The 25,654-nt window shown below is 29.1% G+C and overlaps 1 protein-coding gene across 2 annotated transcripts in view; it reads right to left on the bottom strand.

The window, feature by feature from the left end:
• LOC114130025 (neurotrimin-like) overlaps positions 1 to 25,654 on the bottom strand; it is an 86,922-nt gene that overhangs the window by 5,473 nt on the left and 55,795 nt on the right. Inside the window, exons 6-9 of one of the 2 annotated variants that reach the window (XM_027994908.2) lie at positions 16,738 to 17,031; positions 10,767 to 10,841; positions 9,349 to 9,429; positions 8,337 to 8,414 (exon numbers count right to left, since the gene is read on the bottom strand). In XM_027994908.2, coding sequence (XP_027850709.1) covers positions 8,337 to 8,414; positions 9,349 to 9,429; positions 10,767 to 10,841; positions 16,738 to 17,031 — 528 coding nt within the window. The remainder of the gene's footprint in view (positions 1 to 8,336; positions 8,415 to 9,348; positions 9,430 to 10,766; positions 10,842 to 16,737; positions 17,032 to 25,654) is intronic. The other variant, XM_027994910.2, reaches the window with a different exon arrangement.

Genomic DNA, 25,654 nt, shown 5'->3' with positions numbered 1-25,654 from the left:
ATAGGTATTATTACATTCTATAATACACGATAATAATATAATACGCGACGTATTTACAACGATCGATAGGCTCAGTTCATTATGCGTCATTCTGCTAGATACGACAGACGACAATTATTATATTATTGCAAATTACAACGTCAATAATATAGACTATACCTACCGGCATACGCATCATATTAGCAATATTAGCATATCGTTATACTTGATATTTCTCGGCGAAACCTTTCGCTGCACGTTATTATTGCCGGGGTTTCCTTTTAAAGATTACAGTCTCGTCGGCGCGACTATGCGATTGATTCGTTAGAGAGAAGATTTACAATAGTAAGTTCCCTAGCTTTCTAGCCTTTCAAATCAGTCAACGAGCTTGCCATCAAACCCTTTATCAAACAGAATATATATATAATTCGACGCGTTCTTCGTCTAGGATCGTATGCGGCCGGTTTTCTCAACCACATCGTAAAATCGTATGATATGCGAACTCCAAAGTTGAGATATTTAATTTTTTTTTTTTAAATGCTCTGCTTTATCGTATATAGCGTATCGATACGATTTAGCTCGAATTAATGATATTTATAAGAGGATCGAGAAGAGGATTTCATGTTATATTGATATTATGGGTATAACTCGTATTATTACGATGCACATTAAAATTAATAGATGAACTTTAAGCTTCACTTGGTTGTCGTTCAAATTAATTGTATCCAAAAATCTCAGTTTTTCACTATATACCTACCTTATTTAGTTCAACTCTTTTAGTGTAATTAAGTTTAATATACTCTTATTTAATAGATTTATCGAAATTTTGAAATTTTGAAAGTAGTAAGGAATAAACATTACTATAATAAGATTATTACTATTTTAAAATTTGATAAGCTTTTACGAACTAAAATTCGGACTCCCATAGTTTTTGGTAAACAAGCAATACTTGAAATCTTATCAATAAGTTTTAGGTTAACATCTGATCTACGTCATTAAATTTATTATTATATGAAAATACATAACCAACCTACACATCAAGAATACCAATATGAATGTTACAAATATTTGTAAGATAGTTGAAAAACATTGGTATATAGGTAGTATATTCGTAGACTGTAGTGAATAAAATAAAAGTGCCATATTTTTCCGGATTTCAGGCCAACTTTAAGTTAAAAATGTGGTTAAAGAGTAAACTTAAACGTTTGATATAAATTTAAAACTTGAAGACAACTTGGGTAAGTTATGTGTAGTTAATACAACCATCCACGTCTATAACTAGAAAAAAGCTAACGCAAATGCAATAATTTTAAAAGTAAAATCGTAAACTATTGATGAAGATCAATTGATACTGAAAAATCGGTTCGCCAATTTTACGCAAGCAATTTTCACCGTTAATATATTTAAAGGTAATATTGATATTATAAATTATAAAGATTTCATTTTGTATGTGTGTGTGGAAATTTAAATGTCGAGTTATAATCACAAAACGCGTATTTACAGCATCAAAAATTATGACTGCAAACCTACCTACTCAGATTTATTTCCACCTCGATACACGCTGACAACAACGCGCCACCACACCTGACAAGTGACGGTGCAGCGTAAGCTTTTTGCTACAGATTATCGCATGTTCTACGAGGGTCGAAACCCGTCGACATTTTTCTATACACCTCTATATACATATATATCGCTGCATGTGTGTAGTGATCCATTATATCGGATATACGCGAGACCGGAAACTGGTAGTCCACGGTTGACTTGCGGACAAAATTGATACAAGTTCGGGCGCGCGTCTCAGCGGATGTAATTCGTTTTCTAGAGGACATCCCCACGCAATTCACACTCACATCGCTGATATATTAGCCGTACGAATTTCGACGGGACTTTTAAAAATTAAACAGCATATTCCCCGGCGTAATAGTTTTGGAGTTATTATTATACTTTAGATACAGAAATATGATATAATTATATTATTTTTAGTTTTTTAAAAAAAATTTCGTTGGCAGGTAAAATTATGATGGATATAAGTTGTTGAATGTACATACATGTATATAGATAGAGACGGTCCACATTATACTTTGAGTTATAAACTGTAGTCGCGATGACGATATATATTCAACAGGTCTAACGAAAATTGTTTTCCGCTCGAGTTTTATTTTATTTTGACGATTGTAGTATAGTTATGTCAATATATATAACTAAAAAGAATAGTATTCTTCTTTCATCATTAATATTCTGAATCAATTGATAACTTCGTTAGTACTTTCTTAGACTTACTAAATTATAATAATTTAACTGTTTATTTAAATTATATTTCAGACACGAGAGTAAAGTTGAGTTGACATTATATTATGCAATTTTTCGTTAATATAATATTATATGGTGCAGGTACATAATTTAATTTACAGTAGAATAAATAAATCAAATATAAATTGAATTGCTTCAATTAATTTCCTATTAAAAATAAAATAAAAATAAATCAATATTAGTGTAGTATCTTGACCTACTAGCATATCGATATAAATAATATACTTTATTTGAAGTACAACATTAAATGACATTGTAGTAGAACTTGAAGTAAAAAATGTAGCTTTAAATATAATTTTTTGAAATTTCCAAATATATACCTAATAGTTTTCAATTACTAAGAATGATACTAGGTAGCTAGTATATGATGTAAAATAATATTGTCTATAAATTGTGATAAAATATTAAAATTAATAATTTATGAAAATTTCAAGATTCTATAGGTTTCATTAAAAACGATTTTGGTATAAAACAATATAGAAAAGACATCTGTAGGATGTTTTCACAATTATTATTTTGATTTTTTTAAACCGTTGGAAAATTAAAAATAAATATTCTTTTTAATAATCTACTATCTGATATACATTTTAAATATACAAGCCTTTTTTTGTTATTAGTTATACAGCCAGGAAAAAAGTATTTTCTTTTCTTTTTGTAGGTATATTTACAATTTAGGTGTTCATATACTTCTGTGTAGTCATGTTATTGGATCTTTACGGATTCCCTTACAATATTAAATGATGTACAACAACTTACAAGTTAAAAAGACTATATAAATAATGTCTTTTTTTCGAAGAATAATGATCTACCTGAAATATTACAAACATGTAGTTTATTTAATTAGTAATTTTTTTTTCAAGGAAATAATGTTATTTGTTAGAAACAAATTAAAAAACCTTAATCGTTGTATATTTTCCATAGTACTGTTGGTTAAAATATGTTATGTATGCAATATTAAAAAAGGTAATCCAATATTAAAAAAATTATATTAAAGTTACTTGGAAGGTCATTTTATTGAATTAAAAACGTTTATAAACGTACGAATTCTTAAAATTTAGGTATGTCCTTTTTTCTTTGATATAAAATAACTTTCTAGTTGAATTTTAGTATTAAAAACCGTTCCTATTATTTTTACCTTAATATATTTTTTTTGAATATCAAATACTTAATAGTAATATAACCCATTATAATATATTAAAACAAACATAAAAATATTAAGGTCTATAACATAATACAATATTTCTCTAAATCCTTTAATTAAATAACACTCCGTTAAAATACGTTGTTAATTTACTTTTAGATTTACTAAGCTAATTAAATCTTTTTATTTATAAAATAAATTTAAATATTATGAAAACAGCCAATATTTATATATTTATATTATAAATATATATAAACTATTAAAATAAATTTACTATAGAAGGAACCTAAAATCGATCTTACTCGTTTAAGTTCTTCTTGACCTGAATATTGAAAGACTATTAAAGATATTTTTAAGAACTCCCTCACCTCTCTAAAAAAATAAATTAATAAATATTTAAAAATAAGTAAAAAATAAATACACTGAAAGAGTAATTTAATTTGAATAAATAGTAATTTTACTATTCTCGAAGTTTAAAAATATTATTAAAATAAGGGTTGTATATTTTATGTCATGTTGATACCCTAAGTTCTAAATTTATAAACTAAAATTCCACAAAATGTTGCAACCTAAATGTTTTACTAAATAGTAATATGGTAGGTTGAATTGTTTTTTCTGAAAAGCATTACAATTATTAGATTATTAATTATTTTAATGTACAGGATTATATAATTTATTATTATTAACTTTTGAGTAAATACCGACTCACCGTATAAGAACAGTGTGAATATATTTGTAGTAGGTATAAATAGACAATTGCTTAAAATTAATCTAAATATTTAAAAAAATATTATTATGTATAGAAAATATAGTAAAATATAAAATTATGTTCAACATTCTTTGAATTCACAACCGGCTTATGTACTCTAAATTATAATTAAATAACAATATCATAATAAAAAATAAAATATAAGTTCAATTCTGAGATACCGTTAGTGAACTGTTTTCTCCGTAATTCATTTATTTGAACCTTTCCTCTCTATCATGTAGAAATTTGCTTATTGTTTTAGCTGAAAAACTGTTAATATCTATTAAAAAATTAAAAAAAATATGTAACATTAAGTCATGCTGGCACTCGGCGAACTTGAAATATTCTTTACGGAATACGAGTTATGTTAGGAATTTCGAATTTTAAGTCACATTTAGTTACAAAATTTTGTAAATATTTCAAATTATAAAAATAATTTTGAACAGTACTAAGAACTGGCACTTCAACACCAGAAATTAAGTATTGGAATTCTGAACGTTCTTGCAAGTTACAAAAAAATGTATTTGAAAGTTTTAAAAATTTAATTATAAAATGCGTATTTATTAAGTAATTTGATAGGTCATAATAATTTATATACATTATAATGATTCCGAGTAGTTGATAGATGTAGTATGTCACCTATTGAGATGGGTGGTTTATGTAGTTGACAGAAATCAAAATACTATTATCTATGGGTTTTCGGCTAAATCTTTCAAGATGGGGAATCATCAATCTTCTGGCAACCCTAATCTACTCAAATAATTTTCCACAAATTATCCCGGGAAGACATTTTAGCGGCTATTAAGCTAATTAATATTTCAAAATTGATTTTTTTTTGTATAAGATTAAATTTGAGAGTATTTATAGTTTATACCAATATGAAAATATTTATAACTAATAATACGTAACACATTAATTTTCAAAATTATGGATTTTTTTTATATTGTTAACAGTTATCACTATTAAATATTTTAGATTCTAAGTAGAACCATAACGCCAATAATTAGTATATTGCTTTTACTATGATGATAGTTTTCACCACTGAGTTTATTACCATTAAAAAATATTTGGATTGATTTTTATACCAATAATACCATTTATAACCTACAACACGCACCACATGGTATTGCCTTATAATGGTTAATAATAGCTATTCATTTGTTTTTGGCAAAAAATAGTTAAGTATACATTTTATTACTTACAGAAAAATACATTTTTAGTAGAAGTATAGATTTAATATAGAATATGCTCCAAAATAAGAGCCAACATACTATCTTTCTGCTAAGCATTGTTTTTATGGAAATTTATCCTATGTAAAGATATATTATTGAAATATTGAATTAAAATGATGTATAACATATTCATCACAGTAACCTACTTAATGACGGTGAACACTCTACATCTGCTACATAGCAGAGTGACTTCCCTGGTTTTATTTTTTTATGTTATAGTTCATAAATTAAATACTGACATAATCTTATGAATTACATTTATCTCATTAATTTATTTTGCTGTAATAATTATAATAAATGATCCTTAATCATATTATTTTACAATTTCACATTTTTATTTTATTATCTTGTCCCACGAGGGCTGCAGTAGTATTTATTAATTCATTACCTCATAACAATATGAGTGATTTGTGATATATAATGCATACAAGTTTTCGGTAAAAATGACATGAAACAATATAAATTATTTTTTATTTTAATCTAGTACGTATAACTAGGGCTTGGAATATGCACTAAAAAATTACCAAAATGTGCATGTATTTATGCGCATAAAACACCGAAATATGCTTAAAACATTTTTTTTTACAATTTTTATATATATATATAAGTAAAAACTTACTTTTAATAACAACATTTAGTTTCTAACTCATTGTTACGTAATTAAAATATTATTTTATTACTCAAAAAAAAAAAAAATTTAGTAAAATTTACAAAATAATATTAATTGTTAAATGATGGTTTTTTTTTAACATTACAATTCAATCAAAAACTTTGACCAGCATTATAAAACCATCAAACACAATTATTGATAAATTTGATATTTTATTTATCGATAGAGTCTTAGAAGTAATTTATTGACAATAACATAATATTTAACTCTAATATTATGCTTTAAAAACAAAAAAAATTAAGAAATTTGAGAATAATTTTAAAAAAAAAAACCTAAAAATATGTGCAATATTAAATTTTGTATTTGAATTGTAAAGTTTTAATTCTAATTGTTATTAAATTATCAATTTTTTGGTCTATTTGGTTAAAACAAGTAAATACGTGGTGAACTTCTAGACCTATTTCTCTAAGAACTACTTTAAATATTTGTAATTATAAAATGATTTTTTTTTTTTTTTTTTATTTATTGAATATTTATAATTGAATTAAACATTTAAACTTTAAAGTATTTGAAATTTTGTTACGAACAAATTGTTTATCAGTTGTATATTATTAAACTGTACGTAATTACTTAACCTAGTTTTACAATTTTAAATAGTTGTTCATGAAAATTATAATTTTTTTAACTCTAGCTATTTAATATTATTAAAGAAGTATTATAACGAAATATATTTATTGCGAAGTTATGGTACTATATTCACTCACAGACGCCTAAACATTAAAGGTACATAGCATATTTTAAAGATATGTGAACTTACTAAACGTAAATCATGAATTTTTATCATTGCTGTGTACGAACAAAAGGCAAAAAACATTAATTACATTTCGACTTTGCATATTAATACATATTATGAAAATTGTCGTAATTTGGGTACAATGAGAAAATGTAGAAAGTAATACAATTATCCGCTGAAATTTGGAATGTGTCGTCTCAAAGATACAATTATCCTTTTACCGAAGATTTTGCATATTTTCGTAGGATGATTAAACATAGAATGATATATTATTTATATTTTAATAATTTAAATAATGTAATACGTAAGTAGATATAGTGTAACTTTAGAGTGAACAGTAGCTTTTATTTTGATCAAGGTTATTTAAACAAGTTAAAACGAACGTTTTATAAAGTTGTCTTCCATTTACTTCCAATAAAATATTGTCAATAAACAATAAAATACTATAACAAACAATAACATAAAAACATATATATAATTTAAAAAAATTTAAAAATAAAAAAAAAATAGCCAAGTGCATTACTCTGCTGTACTGTAGGTGACGAGTGATTCACTGAAATTTATGTGCTCAATTTGAATTCAATGAAATATCATTAAATACGACGAATGATTTTAATCGGAGATGGCCAATCAGCATAATATATTATTAAGTTACATTTTTGACGTTTCTATAAAGTGATGTAATTTATTTAACTATTAGTAAAACAAGTATGTTGAATTAGTTTTCGATAAAAACATTATACTTGAAAATATCATTGTGTATATACTCGTAAAATAGAATAATATTCTTTAAATCACAATGTCCCGAATAAATGTTTCTAAACATAAGCATAATAATTATTACCGTTATTCATTATTTAAATAAGTGATTTGGTGTTTAATAAATACTGGGAATTTTGAATTTAAACATATTTTAAGTACAAACTAGTTCAAAATTTCTATACAAAACCACTCTCAAACTTTAAAATTAAAGAATTTTGTTTACTACTTCCTCGTATCATGTAACATGTTATACGGGAAAAACTCATTATTGTAAAATCAATACATTCATCGCTCCGCTCAAAATCTAAGATGTAAATTTGTGAATATAATTTTATATGTATTGCATTTTTTTTAACACAATAATATTTTTTTCGTAACAAGCCAAACAGTAACCCAAAAATATTTTTTAGAAAAATGTTATTTCAAATAGATGAATTATTGAAAACTATTGACTCAAAAAAAAAAAAAAAAAAAATGCAAAAGTAGAACTAAATTTAAAACAACAACATTTCGTTCATGCAAGTACGAAATAATAATACTGGTAAAGTTAAAACCTTTCGGGAAGGAGGGGTTTGGTAACTGTTTCGTTGTTGTAAGCCTTATTACTCGATCAACAAAAATAAAACGAGCATGTATCGGCAGTTATCGGTGCTTAAATATACCCGTTTCATCAATATATCATTATTATTTATAATCGCTTCTCGTTATTACAAATTATAAAACACGCTTCGAGCGTATTAATGTTCAAGAAAACGACTTACTTTTTATAATGCCTGGTCTGTTGGGTTTGTTGTACGTTTGCCCAGACCGAGTGATCTCGTTCAAAGTGGAATCATCGTCTGCGAAAACAAATAAAACACATTATCGAGACATTCGGGTGCACTCATTCGTATATTATTCATATACAAATAGATTGTTATACGCGAAAACGCTGTCGTTTCGTTAACGCGGCTGTCCCGTCGGGACTGGCCATAATATAATAATATATTGTTATTCCTATCACCTCATATTATAATGTGGTGGTGCAGGGGCTTTCAATTTTTCCCATCGGACGAGTTTCACGACCGATTCAAAGAGAGCGATTTCATATATTATTTTGCCGCAGTCCGCGGTCAATAAAAGCAAGCGTTTAAACGCACGTGGTTCGGCGGGCGCGCGATGATGTCGATCCGCCGACTACACAGACACGGCTGAAAACTTCACGATCGGTCCCTCGAGGGCGAGGGCAAGAAGACGGCCGCGGACACGAGCGGACGGCGGCGATGAGAGGGAAGAAGGTATGTATATATATGTGTATACACACGTATATAGGGGAGGTTAGTTGGAGGGGTTGTGTTTCCATAATCGAATGTCGAAGGTTTACCCGAAGGGTTGTTCTCCTTCTCTCCCGCGCCGCTATTATAATGAACGCAACATCTGTCGGCGTGCGTCCCTCGTAACACACATACATACACATATATATTATATTTATATTGCTCGTATATATTATAATAATATAATATCGCTGTGTGCATACATATATATATATATATATATATATATATATATGTAAGTACGAGAGTGTGTACCGCGAGCGAACCGTCGTCGGCCGATATAACTGTGCGACCGCCGCCGATAGTATGGCTATACATCGCAAGCCTTGTCCCACGTATATACATATTATATTATAATATGTATATTATATATATGTGTGTGTGTGTATTTATACATACACCTCGAATTCCCAACCCCGCGGACGCTAAAACTCCTCCGAGTCCTTTCATTTATTATTACCTTTTTTCCCTCCTTTTCCGTTTGTGTTGTTCGACGTACCGTTTTCTAAATCGTTACTCCCATCGGTCGTCCATTGTGGACCTGAAACATTTAAAAACACACAACCAACGTTGATATCAAAACGTTATTGAGGCAAAACTGGTAAAAAAAAAATAAGATAAAAAAAAAAATAACATGATTAAGACATCGAAAACGACTACCATTTGACTTCATAGGTGAGGGGAGTAGTGTATTACAGTTTTTCTAACCCTTATTTTTTATTTTTTACCTGCACTTCATAGACCTGTTGAACAACAAAATACATTTTTTTTTTTGTTGACATTTATATTAATTGCAATGTTGTTTTGATTAGAAATCAAATACGTTCCTACAAGTTACTAACTGATGAACGTTCTTAATCGTTTTGACAAGTTTAAAATGGAATATAATTCATAAAAGTAAAAATGTTTATTTTAAGTATAAAAATGGAACGCCCAACCAATATAATTGGAAGCTTTCATTATTAATAAATTGACGAAATATGTTCTAAATATATACCTTATAGACAACTAAAGATGATCTAAATATTTTTAACGTATTATACACAACACATAAATATTATAACTCTAAATATATTTTTAAAATCAAATTATTAATAATTTTCCAGTTTTATAAAATGTATTTACACATTTTAAGATTTTAAATTAATGAAATTATTACGTCTATGCTTTTGCAAGCAAATTATATACATATATTTTTTTCATTTTAAATGCTTATTATGTTATATGTTATTTGAAATTTAACATTGATTTTCCTTGTTAAGGTATTCATCAGTTGGAATGAAAAATAAATAACGTAAGTATGTCGGTAAAATACAGAGGGTTGAAAAATAAAAAGTCTCAATGATTTAATTTAAATTTTTTAAATGTTTTACAATAAAATATGCAGCTTCTATATTAATAATAATAATTTTCTCATATTGAAAAATGAAGACATTTTTTAACCAAATCACATTGCTGGAATTTAATTTAATAGTAAAAATGATAAAGAGTTCGTCGTATTAAGATATAATAATATGATAGGTATTAAATAAGTTCATTTTTAATTAAATTATATTATGATTAAAATATCAATTTTAAATAAAATAATATGCATTATTAGATTTTTTTTTTTTACTTTTCTATGAATCAAATATGTAATGCTATTTGATAATTTCCAATAATTTTAGATACCTACTTACTTCTTAAATAAATATTTGGAACTTAAAAAAAAAATATAAAAAATATATACACATTACAGTTGAATACATGTAATTACATGTCAAAGTTATTAGTTTATAAACAATATACATTGTAATAAATTTATGTTATTTATTAAATATAATAATGTTATCTAATATCGTATAATGTAAGCGGGTAAAACGATATTATCCGTCTTACCTAAAGCTGGGATGCCAGAAGGGGAGGGATTCTCCGTGCTCTGAAGTTCTGGTGCCAGAGTGGGTGGGTGTGAAGCTTTGCAACAGATAGACAAGAATATATAGTGTTAGACAAGAATAACAGTGCTAGAAACGTTTAATGTTTGTTTTATTATTATTTCCATGCACATTGTAATATAATTATAGTATGTTACGATAATATTTAAACGAAACATGCTTTCAGTCCTGTGTCAAAGTTTATGTAGGTAGAAGTTATAAATGTGGTTAAAGACGATGTGTTGCAGTATATTACAATTTACAGATGAGATTTTTAGTTCGGAGTAATTACTTAATGGAATCTACCATGAAAAAAGCGGGTTGTATATACTTATACGCACTATTATACTTTACATTACGTAAGCAAATAAAATTGTCAATTTTAAGATACAAAACATTGTTTATTTTTATTTATTAAAATATGGTGGAAGATTTCGTTTACAAAATATAATACATAGGTACAGTAATATTCCATGCAAATATTAAATAATGTAATTGATTTTTCTTATATTAAACTACATTAGCAAACACGCATTTGATTTTGAAAGAAAGTAAATGTTCAAATTATTAAATATAAATCTAAAACATATTTTATTATTGTTCAACTGTTTCTCGTGGCGCCCACTGACCTTTTTAACCCAAAAAGTTTTTAAAGTAGTAATATTTTATTTATCGCAAAGTTGGCAAATACAAAATCAGTATAAAATAATATTTTAAAACGATTTAAATTTAAATTGATTTACCCTATGCACCTTATTCATCTGTCTCACATTTAGAACATCGATTCTTTTTCTGCCGTTCCCAGATTTATCCATAGCTTGTTTATGTCATAAATGAAAAAGCAAACTTTTTATAACATTTTTACAATTTAATATTTTGTTTTTATTATTATAATGGTTTGAATAGTTTTAAGTATTTTTTTTCCAAAATAACCTTATCTAAAAACCTTAAATATTTATATTATTCTAAGATTTGCGATGTGTTAAAAGTAGAGTTATGTAATATTTAACGATTTGTTAAGGAATAATACTAATCTATAGTCACTGTTTGAGATGACATTATATTTTTTCATTTTATAACAATTTTGCACAAAATATGTGTATGAAAATGATCGCCTACATAGGTTTCGATTGATTTTTCTTTATAAATGCACTTCTGACTTTTGTGGACTATTCTCTGACCATCGTCATCAAACGGTTGGTAAAATAATTTTCAAGCGCCGGTGTTGTATAAATACATTTCTACTCCTATCCCGTCGCCCACTACATAATTTTGTGTGTTGGAAAGTTTACGGTTAAACGAGATGGGCGGGTTTGCGGTAGGACAATAATATGTATAGCGCGTTTACGGTTTGTGCAGGGCTCGTTTACCGGCGTAAAACGATTTCTTGTCGAAACTATTACCATCGGTAGCCTTACAACGCGGTCGCGACCGATGAGCCCGGAGGACACAAGTCCTTTTGCGAAATTGCTCATTACCGGTGGTCGTGGAAACTAATTATTTTAACATCCGTTTTCGGATGGATATCAACCGGCGGTCAGCCACATGTACGGCCCGCCGGCTGCATATGTTAATTACTATTCGGACCGCAGGCGTATATCCGAAGACCACCGAGTTTTCCACGACGATATACATAATATAATATACTATATATATATACACCTACATTGATATATATATATTATATACATAGTTTTGGTAGATATACATACATTATAACACACACGTATAGGACATAGGTACCACTACCGACTAGACCGGCGGTTTTAAAATACGTCAAATGTACGAGACACACACACGCGATAGCACGGAAACGAGCAATGCCACCGCTATACGCTCTTGGATAATATTCATTTTCTCCGAGAATAATAATTATTTAAAACCCTTTGCCCGCTGCCGTCGCATAATAAAGCGCGAACACGACCGATGCGGTTATACCGACACACTTATACGCCCGCACATATTGTGTATAATTACACGTCCGCATGGAGACAAACCGATGTAATAGCACCGCAAAAGTTGGATTCCGGTGACGTCGATCGAGGAAGACGTGCGTGTAATCGCGGTATGTGTGGTCACCGGTCTGTTTCGGATCGCGACGATTGACGTTGTATATAGGTACCTATTATTATAGTATTAATGTGTAGGCGTATTTTTTTACGTTGGTCTGCAGCGACTGAGGGAAAACGATTCGACTGTGATTCGATGATGTGTGACAACGGTGGTGTGCGGTGTACGACGTCGCAGAACGAAATTAATTATTAACACGAGAAGTGTCCGTTACACGCTGAGCGATATCCGTAGCAATATCGATTTGTGGTCAAATTGTATTTATTATAATTTCATTCAAATTCTCGGATGTAATTATTCACTTACAGACGGTGGATACACGGGGATCTGGAAGTCATCAGAATACCTTTTCAATATATTTTATAATATTATGATTAATAATTATGGTTATACAAACAATACTTATAAGATGACTTTATTTTATATGTATTTTTAGAAAAATAAATAACTATGGTATTAATTGAAATTGTCATTCAAATGCATTAAATTATTCATCAATTCAAAATCAACTTCTCGAAGAAATATATTTTAATGAATGTTAATAGATGTTTCAATAGAAGTTTCAATATAACATTTAATTAAATTATAGTGCATCATAGAAATAGCAGAGCAGGATCTAGCATATTTTTTACCCGGAGCAAAGTATAAAATCAGCGGCTTCTCATTATGCCATTGTTATTTGGTAATTTTTCCTTCCACCGATTAAGACTTTTGGGGAAAGTACGCCGGTTTGCCCCTCCTCCCCCTACATCCGTCCCCGGAGATAGCAATAATGAGTAATAACACGAATATTATTGTTTAAATAAAAACTGAAATAAATCTCTTACGATGTTTAAAATCAAAGTAAATTAAATGCAAGCAAAATTATTGAAAAAAACTTGTCATGCAAATTGGAATAGATTTAACGCTAGAAAAATCATACATTTTTATTTTCTATAAGCGTAAATCGAGGAATACATTAAACAGCATTAATGGACGAGCAGTAGTGAATTACAAACGAAGAACACTTGACGCCTATTCATACACCCGACCCATTCACATTAAGTACTCGGATGTAATCCTTTACTAGCTGTGGTGTCGAAGTATTTTCATAAACTAAAAATAATTATGTAGTGATAAAGTGTTTGGTTTAAACTATAACGAAACGTACTTAAAAGAAGATGTTTACATTGGAAAATAACTTATATAATGTAACAGAACGATGGATGACATTTCTGTTTTGTTTTTCATACTAAAATATTTAGTTTTCATGTGTTGAAATGTGAAGGAGAATACATTTTTATAATTAAAATGTAATACCTACCATATTAAATGAGAAAAAAATCGTTGAAAATTGATTGAAGCATTATATCATATTTAAAAATATTATATTCATAATTGTACCGTCTTATGTTTTTTACATACAAAAGAAATTTGTCGAAATGATTTTCGTTTTCAATTTCGTACACCGTAAGTTTCTAAGGAAATATTTCAGTATTTGGTGCGTTTATTCCTGTTGAAAAAGTTTACTTTATATTCTTTGAATCACAAAGTAATTCTAACCCCACGTTATGATCTTGCATTTTTTTTTAAATAATACGGAGGATTTAGAAATAAAACAGACGATGGTTAAAAACCAAAATACCGGAAACGAACGAAACAAAGATGAAATCCGGAGAATTCTAAAGTAATTATAAGATCGTATACGCAGAACAGTATAATACACTGGCGTGTGAAACTCTGAAATGGAAGCAATAAAGAAATTTAATAATTTCGCATTTTCTTTATTAATTTGTAACTGTCTTAACCCCGAAGATAAAAAATATACACGAAATTAAATGCAATCGCTGTGGGAGTTCAGAAGTACAGCTTACTCTTTGGGTGAACAAACTAACAGACGTCGCACGAATGAAGAGCAAAGGTACATGGAAGGCGACTACATTGAATGGTAGCACGAACAGCTCATGAATGTATATACTATATTATAATATATTATATTTTATCTATGTATATAATAGGCATATTAACTAAATTATGTCAGTGTCAGATACTCTTATTGATGCAATCAATTTGATTATGTTTTTGAAAATCTGTTTTCACGAAATATGAACTCGACTTAATGTATTTATATTTTACTATAATTACATGTCGAGATTTTTCAAATAATTTTATATTCTCGAAATTCAGCCATCCTGATTTTCATGTTTCGACGTACAATAATATAAAGGTTTTTAAATTGTGTTATCCTTATAGATCTGGACTGCAATAGGAAAAATAAGTGCAATAAATACGCTAAGCTTCTACAAATGGTATAATAGTAGTGCGGGGGTAGTAAAAGCGACTGTTGTTGTACAATGTGTTATTAGTGTATGCGTACTTAAAAAAATTGTGTTTTGGAAAAGAAAATATTAATAATGGTTAATGAAATTTTAACTTAACTAATACATCTTCTATCTTATTAATAGGAATATTTTAGAAATATTTTTGAGACCCAAAATACGCTGAAAGAAATAGTGCTAGTTATTATTTTAATTAGTTTTTATATCATATCTGTAATGGAAATATTAACACTATGATAAAAAAAAATATCGATATAAGAAATGAAAACATACCGTTGGACGTAATTGTTTTATTGGAAGAAGTGTAATGGATTCATTGAACCATTTTCGAAAGTTGTTTAAAGGTTAAACACAAATATGTTGCAAAAATATAACGAGATCGAATAGTAATCTTTATTTTGCTTTTTAAATAACTATAATTTGATATTGAACATTTTCATTCAATATGCGTCTAACAATGTATAACAAAAATAGTTTCTAAATGAGACTTTGCGAGTAAGATCGTTTATGAGGATATTTTTGGAGAAATTCTCTAATTTACGTACATCCCCGCATAACATATTGTACAGTAACTACAAATGATACAAACTCCATACTGTTTGTATTGGTAATACATGACAACTCACCAAGCATGCTCATCCCTTATAATTTATTCAATAACGTAGTTATTCAAAATCTAATTTTCAGAACTTTCAAATATATTTAAAAACCATATCTTAAAATTCAGGAGATTTTCTAAACTTACTTATTAAGGAGTATCCAAGTAAATATAAGCTTCTGATTTTTTAAATGAAAACCTTTTATTTTACTATAAATTATTTAGCAAATAATTTTTCTAAAAATTTCAACGTATCAAAATTAAAATGTTTGGGTTATTTAACGTTGTATACTAAGGATAATAGGTTTGGAAGATATAAGATCTGAACATTTTAGTAATTGATATCAGTCTATTAACATTTATGATTTTTAAAAATGGCCCAAGTTTAACCACTCCTAAAGACATTATTACACGCGGAATGCGGATACTTAATATTTTTTAAAGACTGTACTATCCTTAGTATACACGTTTTAATAGGTAATAACTGAAAACTTACTGGTTCAAATGTTTAATGTAAACATCGAAATTTAAAAAAAAAAAAAAGTATGTACCATACATAATAACTTACAATAAAAAAGGCGGGTTCTCATTTTGAAAATAAAAGTTACGGCGACGGGATGTTTCGAAGTAGTAGAATAAATCTCAAGAATTTGAAAAATATAATGCCTATGTGTATAATAGGTAGTAGGTAGATATATTTAAAAATTTGAAAATCAGAATTAAAATGAACGCACTACTATATTAAAGCGGGTACAAAACGTTGGGCGGTCGTCAAATCTCCCTGCGGTTTATAATATTATTATATTATGTACACCGAGGTCAATACGGGGCGGCGGGGAGGTTAACGGCGAAAAACGTTTTTCGCGTACATCTACGTACGCATAACTACTATATTATTATAACATACGCGGCGTGTACGTATATTATAGTAATCAAGTGCGACCACTCACTGTACAGCCGAATCGTGCCGTCGGTCTCGCCGCGCGAGTTTTTCGCCACGCACTTGTACACGCCGTAGTCGGTCTGCGACACGTCCACGATGGTCAGCTTCATTTGCACTTTGTACGAAGGCACGCCCTGTATGGACATCGCCTTGTACTTGTTGTTGTCGTGCAACATCTGCCCGCTGTCCCGGGTCCAGTAGTGAAGGGACGTGGGGTGCGCCTCGGTGTAACACTCCAGCGTCACGTTGTAGCCCAGCGGCACGCCGACCAGCTGATGAGGTATCCACAGCATCGGCGGGACTGTCGAGCAAACACAAAACATTGTTATACTGCAGTATTGTACACGTAAAGTAAACGATATCGGCGTAAGAGAAAACCCCGTAAGTCTACGAGGTTATATACGGATAGCCACGATTTGAATCGCTAATATTTTTTGATTAGAAATATCATATTTTAAAAACTAGACAAAATATTACATACGTCACGGATAAGTCGCGACGTCAAATTTTCCGTTAGTAGTACTGTAACGTACACTTGTAAGTGTTATTTTGGGGTGAAGGCTGCGGGGGGGGGGGCGTCTTTGGACCCCATCATGATCGAGTTAAGGGATTAGAATTAATAAGAGCTCACGAGATTGTATTTATAACTTATTGTCAATATTGCAAAAACAAATAAGTTAGTTTATTATAATAAAACGCAAACTTAAACTTTACTAAAAAATAAATAAATAAATAAATAAATATCCGGATGATAAACGAACGAAAAACGTGTATGTTACGGTCGTCGGTCAAAGAAGGAAAACAATGACGTTAATGCTGGGAAACATGCTGTCACGTTTACCCGAAAATCGGTTAACAACGAACACAATGTAACTCAACAATGTCGTCACCCACATATATACTTATAAATATATAGGTTACAGACCTGCAAATAATAAATAATGAAGTATTACAATATATTATTTAACTTTTGAATTTCTCTTTCGTAAGATAAAGGAAAGAAATCAAACTAAATTTAATTTTATAACGACGTACGTTTTGTTTTGATGATTAAAACTTATCTAACCCTATTTATCTTTTATGTTATACTCAATTAAATAAATATACCACACGTTTATATTATTATAACGTTGAATTGCATAATAAAATACAGAATGTAACATAAAGAATGTATAGATGTAATTAAATATATTATATAAACTTTTATTTTATTTATTTTTAAATATGAATATTATATGGTTATTGCAGTCAATCATAAATTATGGGGAAAAAAATTATATTTGCAAGTAAAAATGTATAACAAATTATTATGATATTATTATATTATGAGCATATTATAAAATATCAAAAATCAATAGAATGTTTCACTATATGTGATTAGTGATTATATGAATGTTTTTTATTACTTTTTAATTTATACTTTTAATAACATTTTTTAGTCAACTGCAGATAATTTAAGATAGTACAACGGGCACTTTTCCTTCAAACATTATGTGTAGTTGTTGTCTATGTAATATTATACAACCCATACTAATAATAATATATAATATATGCATCTATATATAGATTTAATCCAGGCTACGCACATAAATATGACGTTATATACCGTTATAATACTGCAGTTTACTAGAATTATTATAGCATATTAAAATATCCTAAACTAATTTGAGACGAATATTATATGGTTGATGCGTCTCGTGTGCGAAACGCGATAACGTAAACGTCTTGCAGTTAAATGTTCGCATAATTTTATCACAACTCAATGGCGTATAGATAAAAACTAGCTATTTGATATTCATTGAGTATCCTATCCAGTAAATCTAAAAAGTAAAATGAATAACTGAAACAGTAACAATTTTTAAAAAAAAAGTAAGAAAAACTATTGACCGTTGTATAAATATGTTGTTTGAAAAGTCTTAGGAAAAATATATTCAAAACAAAAACATAATAAAACTTATCAACTATACATTTGTAGGATGTATTTATATAAATCATAATTGACCGACAATATGATATAATTTATCAACTTTAAATTATAAAGAGGATATATCATATATAAATGACAATCTATATAATGAATAACTATATTATATAATATACAATATAGTAAAGATATGTTTTAACATTCAGTAAAATGTTTATTTAAAATTCTTAAATAAGAATAAATGTTAATTTGTTATAATTGTATTAGGCGTTATAATCACATTATGTTTTAATAACCGATTAAAATTTTTTTTTTACTATTTATTGTAATTTTTAAGTATAAAAAACTTAAGGAAATTAAATGAAGTAATTATTTAATATTTTGTGTATAATATAATATTTGACTAGGTATAATATGTGCAATTTATTTATAAACATTTAAACTCGATTCGGCAAAATTTAAAATTCATACATAACTTATTTAAATGTTTTAATCGCGATAAAAATGTACTTTTAATGTGTTTAAAATTAATGACATGAAATGAATGAGATTTTATATTATACATTGGTAACATTCATAGTACAGCAAAATTCACGATTTGTAACAAAATATCGACAAGATTACAATGAAAAAAATATATTTTTTTTAAATCATATATTTTTCAGTAATACAATGGTTAGATAGTAATATGTATATTGTATATATAATATTATATTATACAATTTTATAATTATTATTATTATCATATATTTTTATAATAAACTCGTAATGCCACTGTTTCTCAACTTTCTTTTGACGTTAAGTATATTATACTTTACAAGAAATAAACAATATATTTATAAAATTAAATAAACTTCAAAAATGAAATTATTGTATTTATTTATAATATTGGATCAAGTAATAGAAATTATAGAATATTCACATACATAACTATTAATTGTTGACAAGGAAACTTAACGTTACTATAACTATAACGTTTGAATGTACTCCACAACAAAGAAAATATTTATAGTATTAGTTTTAATTGTATTTTCTGTTCAATTATAGATTAAAGTTAAGATAAGTAAGTTAGGTACTAAGTTATTCTTATTTAGTTAAGTATGACATAGAAGCAAGCTTAAACACAGAGGGAAAAATTAATTCTGATATTGCAATGCGTATACATAAAAAATATAATGTACAAAACAAAAATATCATATTCTCAGCAACAGAGTTTTACACAAAAGGTCGATGATAAATTATATTAAAACAAAAGAAAACATATACATATTAAAAACGTCTGAACACAAATTTACAGAATGACGATAATATCAGTGGACAGAATTTCATTATGTACATTCTGTGGTTTTAATTTATTGTAGGTATACATCAACTATATTATAAGCCATCGACACATACATTTATAAATCTAAATAAAACGAGTTTTAAAATCAAAAATTTTCAATTTTCATCCGATTCACGAAAAATGCGATTAAAACTTTCAAGCACGCGCCGGACTAGAACCATCACACAAAACGATTTAATATCTTTGTATATAATAAAGCGTATTACATATTGTATACCAGTTAATTAAAACTATTGATGTTATCTAATTTCCTGGCGGCGTGTCGAAACACGACAAACTTTGACTAGTTTCTCTCAAAAACATCCGTTTCGCGGACGATTGCCAACCAGACCAATTAGGAGATAAGAAACAAGTTTTTAAAAGCGTATTACGGTTAACGAACCATTCGGAACGAAATTACCTATCCGTGTAAACGGATCCGGCTGATCTGTTCTGCGAGCTTTCGGAGTGACGCCGCCGTGGCGTGTTTTTTTTTCCCCCCCGTTTTACGTATAAAGGTACTATAATATATTACACTATGTTTATCTAAGGCGACTATTTACATATTATACACTATTATAGCTATACACCATTATATTACTCGTACAATTTTCTCGGAACATCTGTTTTTATTTTTATACCCCGTCGCACTGTCTTAGACCGTTGTGTACGTTGTACTACTACGACGATGAGCGTTGGCAAAAGCAACGCTCCGGATATTTTAATTCACCGCGCCGATAATAATAACATAAAAATTTATCATTTTTAATATAAATAGTATTGCGCGAGCATTACACACACACACAATATTACACACTCATCCGTGCAAGTATCCATTATAATAACTCCTTTGATGATTTTTAAGCGCACACATTCTGCATTAAAAGGTTATTATAGTTGTCGTAACTCTGTCCAAAAATTATTAAGCACCCGCGTACATACAGCGCTTTATAAATTAGTACATGCGCTGTTTTGCGCGCATTTTATATTGCACAGTGCAGTGTAATATTATATATTAATTATATTCGTGGCGTATGAAGTATGATATGCAATGTATATATTCTATGTACACGACCGGAATAATTATTATGGACTCTTTCGTTTTAGATACTGATCGATTTGACCGATCCAAGTTTCCACAAAGTAATTAAGTTTAATCATGTATAAACTTATAGTTTGCTGTTATAAGTTACGTTTCATGGATGTATATCATGTTATCACATTACAAACAACCATGTTGAAGTTTGTATATAGTTTGTAAACTGTCCAAACAATTTTTACTACTCCCCATAATGACTGAAAAACTAATGATCGAAAATATTTCAAAAAGCAGTGTATGATATTGTTTGCATTTAATAAATTCATACAACAGATCTGTAAGAAGTATGATTTATATTTATTAATTTATTTGTCGAGATTAATATTGATAAGTTTTCAAATATACAAGAAACGATATTTAATTATTGTTAATGGAGAATATTGTTAATATTATAATAAACAGTTACGTTCTAATAAAAAAACTATGAATTTTGCAAAGTAAAGGCACTCGAATAAAATATATTTAAAGAAAAAATTTCAAAGTTTGTTTTTAAATAACACGTTTTGTTGATGACAAAAATACACTGCAATCATGTAGATGTAGTGTAAAGTATCACATACTTATTACTGTAGTACTGTATTAATATTATTTTAGTTAACATATTTACAAATAATTATACTTAGGTAGTCATTATTACTAATACCCATTATTGTGACTGCGAAGTGCATTACAATCTATTGGTAGAATATTGATTTAATATATTACCTAAAATACGTTTTACAATTTTCATACAATTTGTAGGGTTTATATCGTTTAAAATTATAGTGACATTAAATGCGAGTATAATAATCAAGAAAACTACGGTCAAAATTTAATTTAGCTTCTAGAGCATAATATTTCAAGACACACAATATTATATATGTGTAGAACTTACATAACATACTTTTTCTTTAATGTCACGAGGCGATCCTAAACATTCCCTAAACGTAATATATATAATCCCGACAGCGCTCGTGACGTATGAGCGGGTTCGCGCGTTTTATATTCGTACGCGTTGTGAAAAATGTTCACCGAAGGTTTGAAAGTCATCCGTACACCGCGACTCGAGGCATTTAATAAAATATTACTATTATATTTTTTACATTTTTCCGTTATCAAAACAATTGCACTGTAATGGCCGTGATAATTATTTTTTTCCCAACAATAAGGAGACAATGGCCGAGGGAGGAATGACTAAATGGCATCATCGGAGGGCCGTTTTGGTGTATAATGTATATACGAATATATATATATATATATTATATAAAATGTATATCGTGTATAATAATATGTATGTATACAAAAAATAATAGTAATAAAAAATGTAAAAAAAAAAGTACAATCTCTGGGACGGGGTCGACCGTGGTTGACGACCAGCTATTTAACCGATGATTAATTATCCCTTTGTTGTCGACGGGTCGCAGTTTTACGTGACGCCGCCGCCGCCGCGCCGGTAATACCTGACGATCCCAAAGATATTCATATAACGTCGCGTCTTTTATAATATTATATTATTATATTATTATTATTATTATTATATAACACTCGCGCGAGCTCGTGTAGTATTATTATTATTATTATTATGATTACTATTATAAATAATATATTATACGCGAACCGAGCGCTAACGCCTTTTAATGATTATTAATGGACGCTATTGTCTTTCGGTGCTCCGCACGCGCTCGCTGCTGAAGCATCGGTGGCAGCATCAGCGGCATTCTCCCCCACGCGACACGACAGCTCTATAATATATACATATTATTATAATATCGTTTCTGGTACCTGTGAGGTCGGTCTGTCGGTCGTCGGTCGTTTGTGCGCGTGGATGACATTCGACGAATACTGATATATTATTATTATATTCCCGCGATCTCGTCGCCGTTTCCTCCCCGCGCAAGTATATACCCCAAGGCTAAATTCCGTCACGATCGACAACCACGCCTTATATATATATATATATTCGCGAATAATAAATTGTACGTCTGTCTGGGGCCGTCCGTCACCCCAGCAGTTCACCGAAACGGAAGTAAAAAGTAAAGATCGCTTTAATAACCTCATTTCTTTTTTTTTTTTTTTGAATAATATGATAGTAATACAACGCGCCACCCTCCATATTATTATTATTAGTGTTATTATATTTTGATACTTTATGTCACACCCGTCGACGTCGTATTCGAATGACTTTTAAATCATATTTTCTTAAACAATATCGATAAGACGTGTGCAGCGATTATTTTATAAATTAATTTATGTATTTTATCCGCGTAAAATTGCAATCGTATACGTACTCGTATAGATCATAATAATGTACATCAACGACATATCAGAGTGCGTTTTGAAACCTGTTGAGTACGATCGAGTTCCGATTTGAATTAATGTTAAAACAAGTTCATTAGAAAATACAAACACACAGTTTACCTACATAATATCGCATGTAATGTAAACCACGTACCCATTTATGATAGGTATATGTGTATGATAATAATTATTGTACACTAGAATAATAATGTATATAATACAATACATATACGTATTGATATATACTATGATGACTCCCCGACTTACATATACAACGAGTGAGAATGTCATTTGAATATGTCATGGTTATTATATATGAACGTTTTAATTACTGACCTACAACGTATAATTATTATTATAATATACAAACAAAGACTCAATAATTAAAATAATAATTAATTTTTATTATTTATATGTATTTAATTAGTGATATTTAATTGCATGTTAATTTATTATTGAGTACAGTACAATGTACAAGAAAACGAATGATAGTATAAAATTAATAATATATGCTAAACGATATGAACATCCACTTCAATACGATAAGTAAATAAATAAAAAAACAAACGACAATATTATATTTTATGTTATTTTTTATATTTCTGGCAAATTCTTTTACGCGTATTTTATAAATAATGGAAGCGCATTAACATTTTAATGAAATACTGGGAATTGTAGATCAAATGACATCGTAAAATATATATTAGGTATACGTATACAAAATAACGGGAAAGAAAAAAAAATATCGAATAGAGGTATACTGGGAAAAATTGTGTAGGATGTCAATTGGGAAAGAGAGGAGGCTTTGGTGAATTTTTTTTACAATATTCTTTTTCGTACGGGGTAATATAATGTGTGTTTATTATCGTTACAGCAAAATTAACATTTGGAGTAAACGGCGGTTGACAGAATTATTCATGTGCGGTGGACATTTTGCGGCTAATCCACACCAGCCCTAATGGAACAAAATACAATTACACGGCGAACGCACGTCAATCGCCCCCGATGGTACAGTCGTTGACGAAGCGGCGTAGTGTGGAAAAAAGGTGGTCGGTGGCGTGTGTACCACACGCGAAATTCGCAAATAAACGATCTCTTTTTTTTTCTTTTATTTCATTATTTCACGTCAAACCAAACATCATTGAATAATCGAAAAACATCACGAATAACGTCATAAATATTTTATCGCGAGAGGGATTAAACCGGCGCATTAAAAACGAAACGGATTTTTTAATAACATCGCAAAGTAATACGCGTATATCATGCATATTTTAGCACAGGTTGTCGCTGTACCACGAACATGTCGTTTTTCGTTTGTTCTCCGGGCTTAGGACGGACTAAAATCAACTGTATAAAGACGTGGAGAATTGCGTGTATTTCAACTGCCTAGGTGCCTATACGTGCATAATGATAACTCGACGAGGCGTTTAAACACAACAGATATCAATCGCGACTATATAGTGAGTGATCGTTCATTTTATTAATTGTGCGGTTTTCGGCCACGGGCGTGTGCGTTTTAAAACGTTTTGTTCTAAACGGACAATTGAAATTTTGGTGTTTAAAATAATACGAAAAAATGATGAAAACACGAATTTATACGACCCCGGCCGCGGCGTGTGCAAACATTATTCCTCGAAGGGGAGCGGCGTACAACATTGCGCAATGTAAAGGACCACAATGTCGTCGTTACAAGGCCTCCGCTATGACTAATAATATCCCACACCGACGACGATATACGCGTTAGGTTAGTAAACAGTAATAATTTAATAATAATAATATAATGATGATAATTAATTGTGCGCCCAGCGTGTCTCGCGCTGAATACGGATGTTGCGTCGTTTATTAATTGCGTATAGGTTATTAGTATCAATTGCGTTTAGAACGAAAGAAATATTTCGTGGTACAATGGATACGATTAGATTAGATTTCGAAAGAGAATATAGCAAGTGTAATGTACGTCCGATCTGTTTTTCTTTTTATTTCGAAAAAAAACACCATACACACGATATCCATCATATTATATTATTTGATTTTATTGCAAATTTACATTTCATCATTCGAAATATTACCCTAGCGTTTGAAAGTTACAATCTAATATCTATTTTCTATTATGTAATATGTAACCACGCTCAATTGATACATCGATTAACACTATACGTCGACGATAACGGCCACGTGGCATTTAGTGCGTCCTATGAAAGATAAATAACTGCGCCTTTGGATGAGTTATAATAACTGATTATAGGTACAAGTTGTTTTCACGAATCCTTCTATTTAGTTTTAAATGTCAATTTAAACAT

Source organism: Aphis gossypii, chromosome 1, assembly GCF_020184175.1.
Source record: "Aphis gossypii isolate Hap1 chromosome 1, ASM2018417v2, whole genome shotgun sequence".
In the NCBI taxonomy this organism is placed as follows: Eukaryota; Metazoa; Arthropoda; class Insecta; order Hemiptera; family Aphididae; genus Aphis; species Aphis gossypii.
This window is presented reverse-complemented; position numbering and strand designations above follow the sequence as displayed.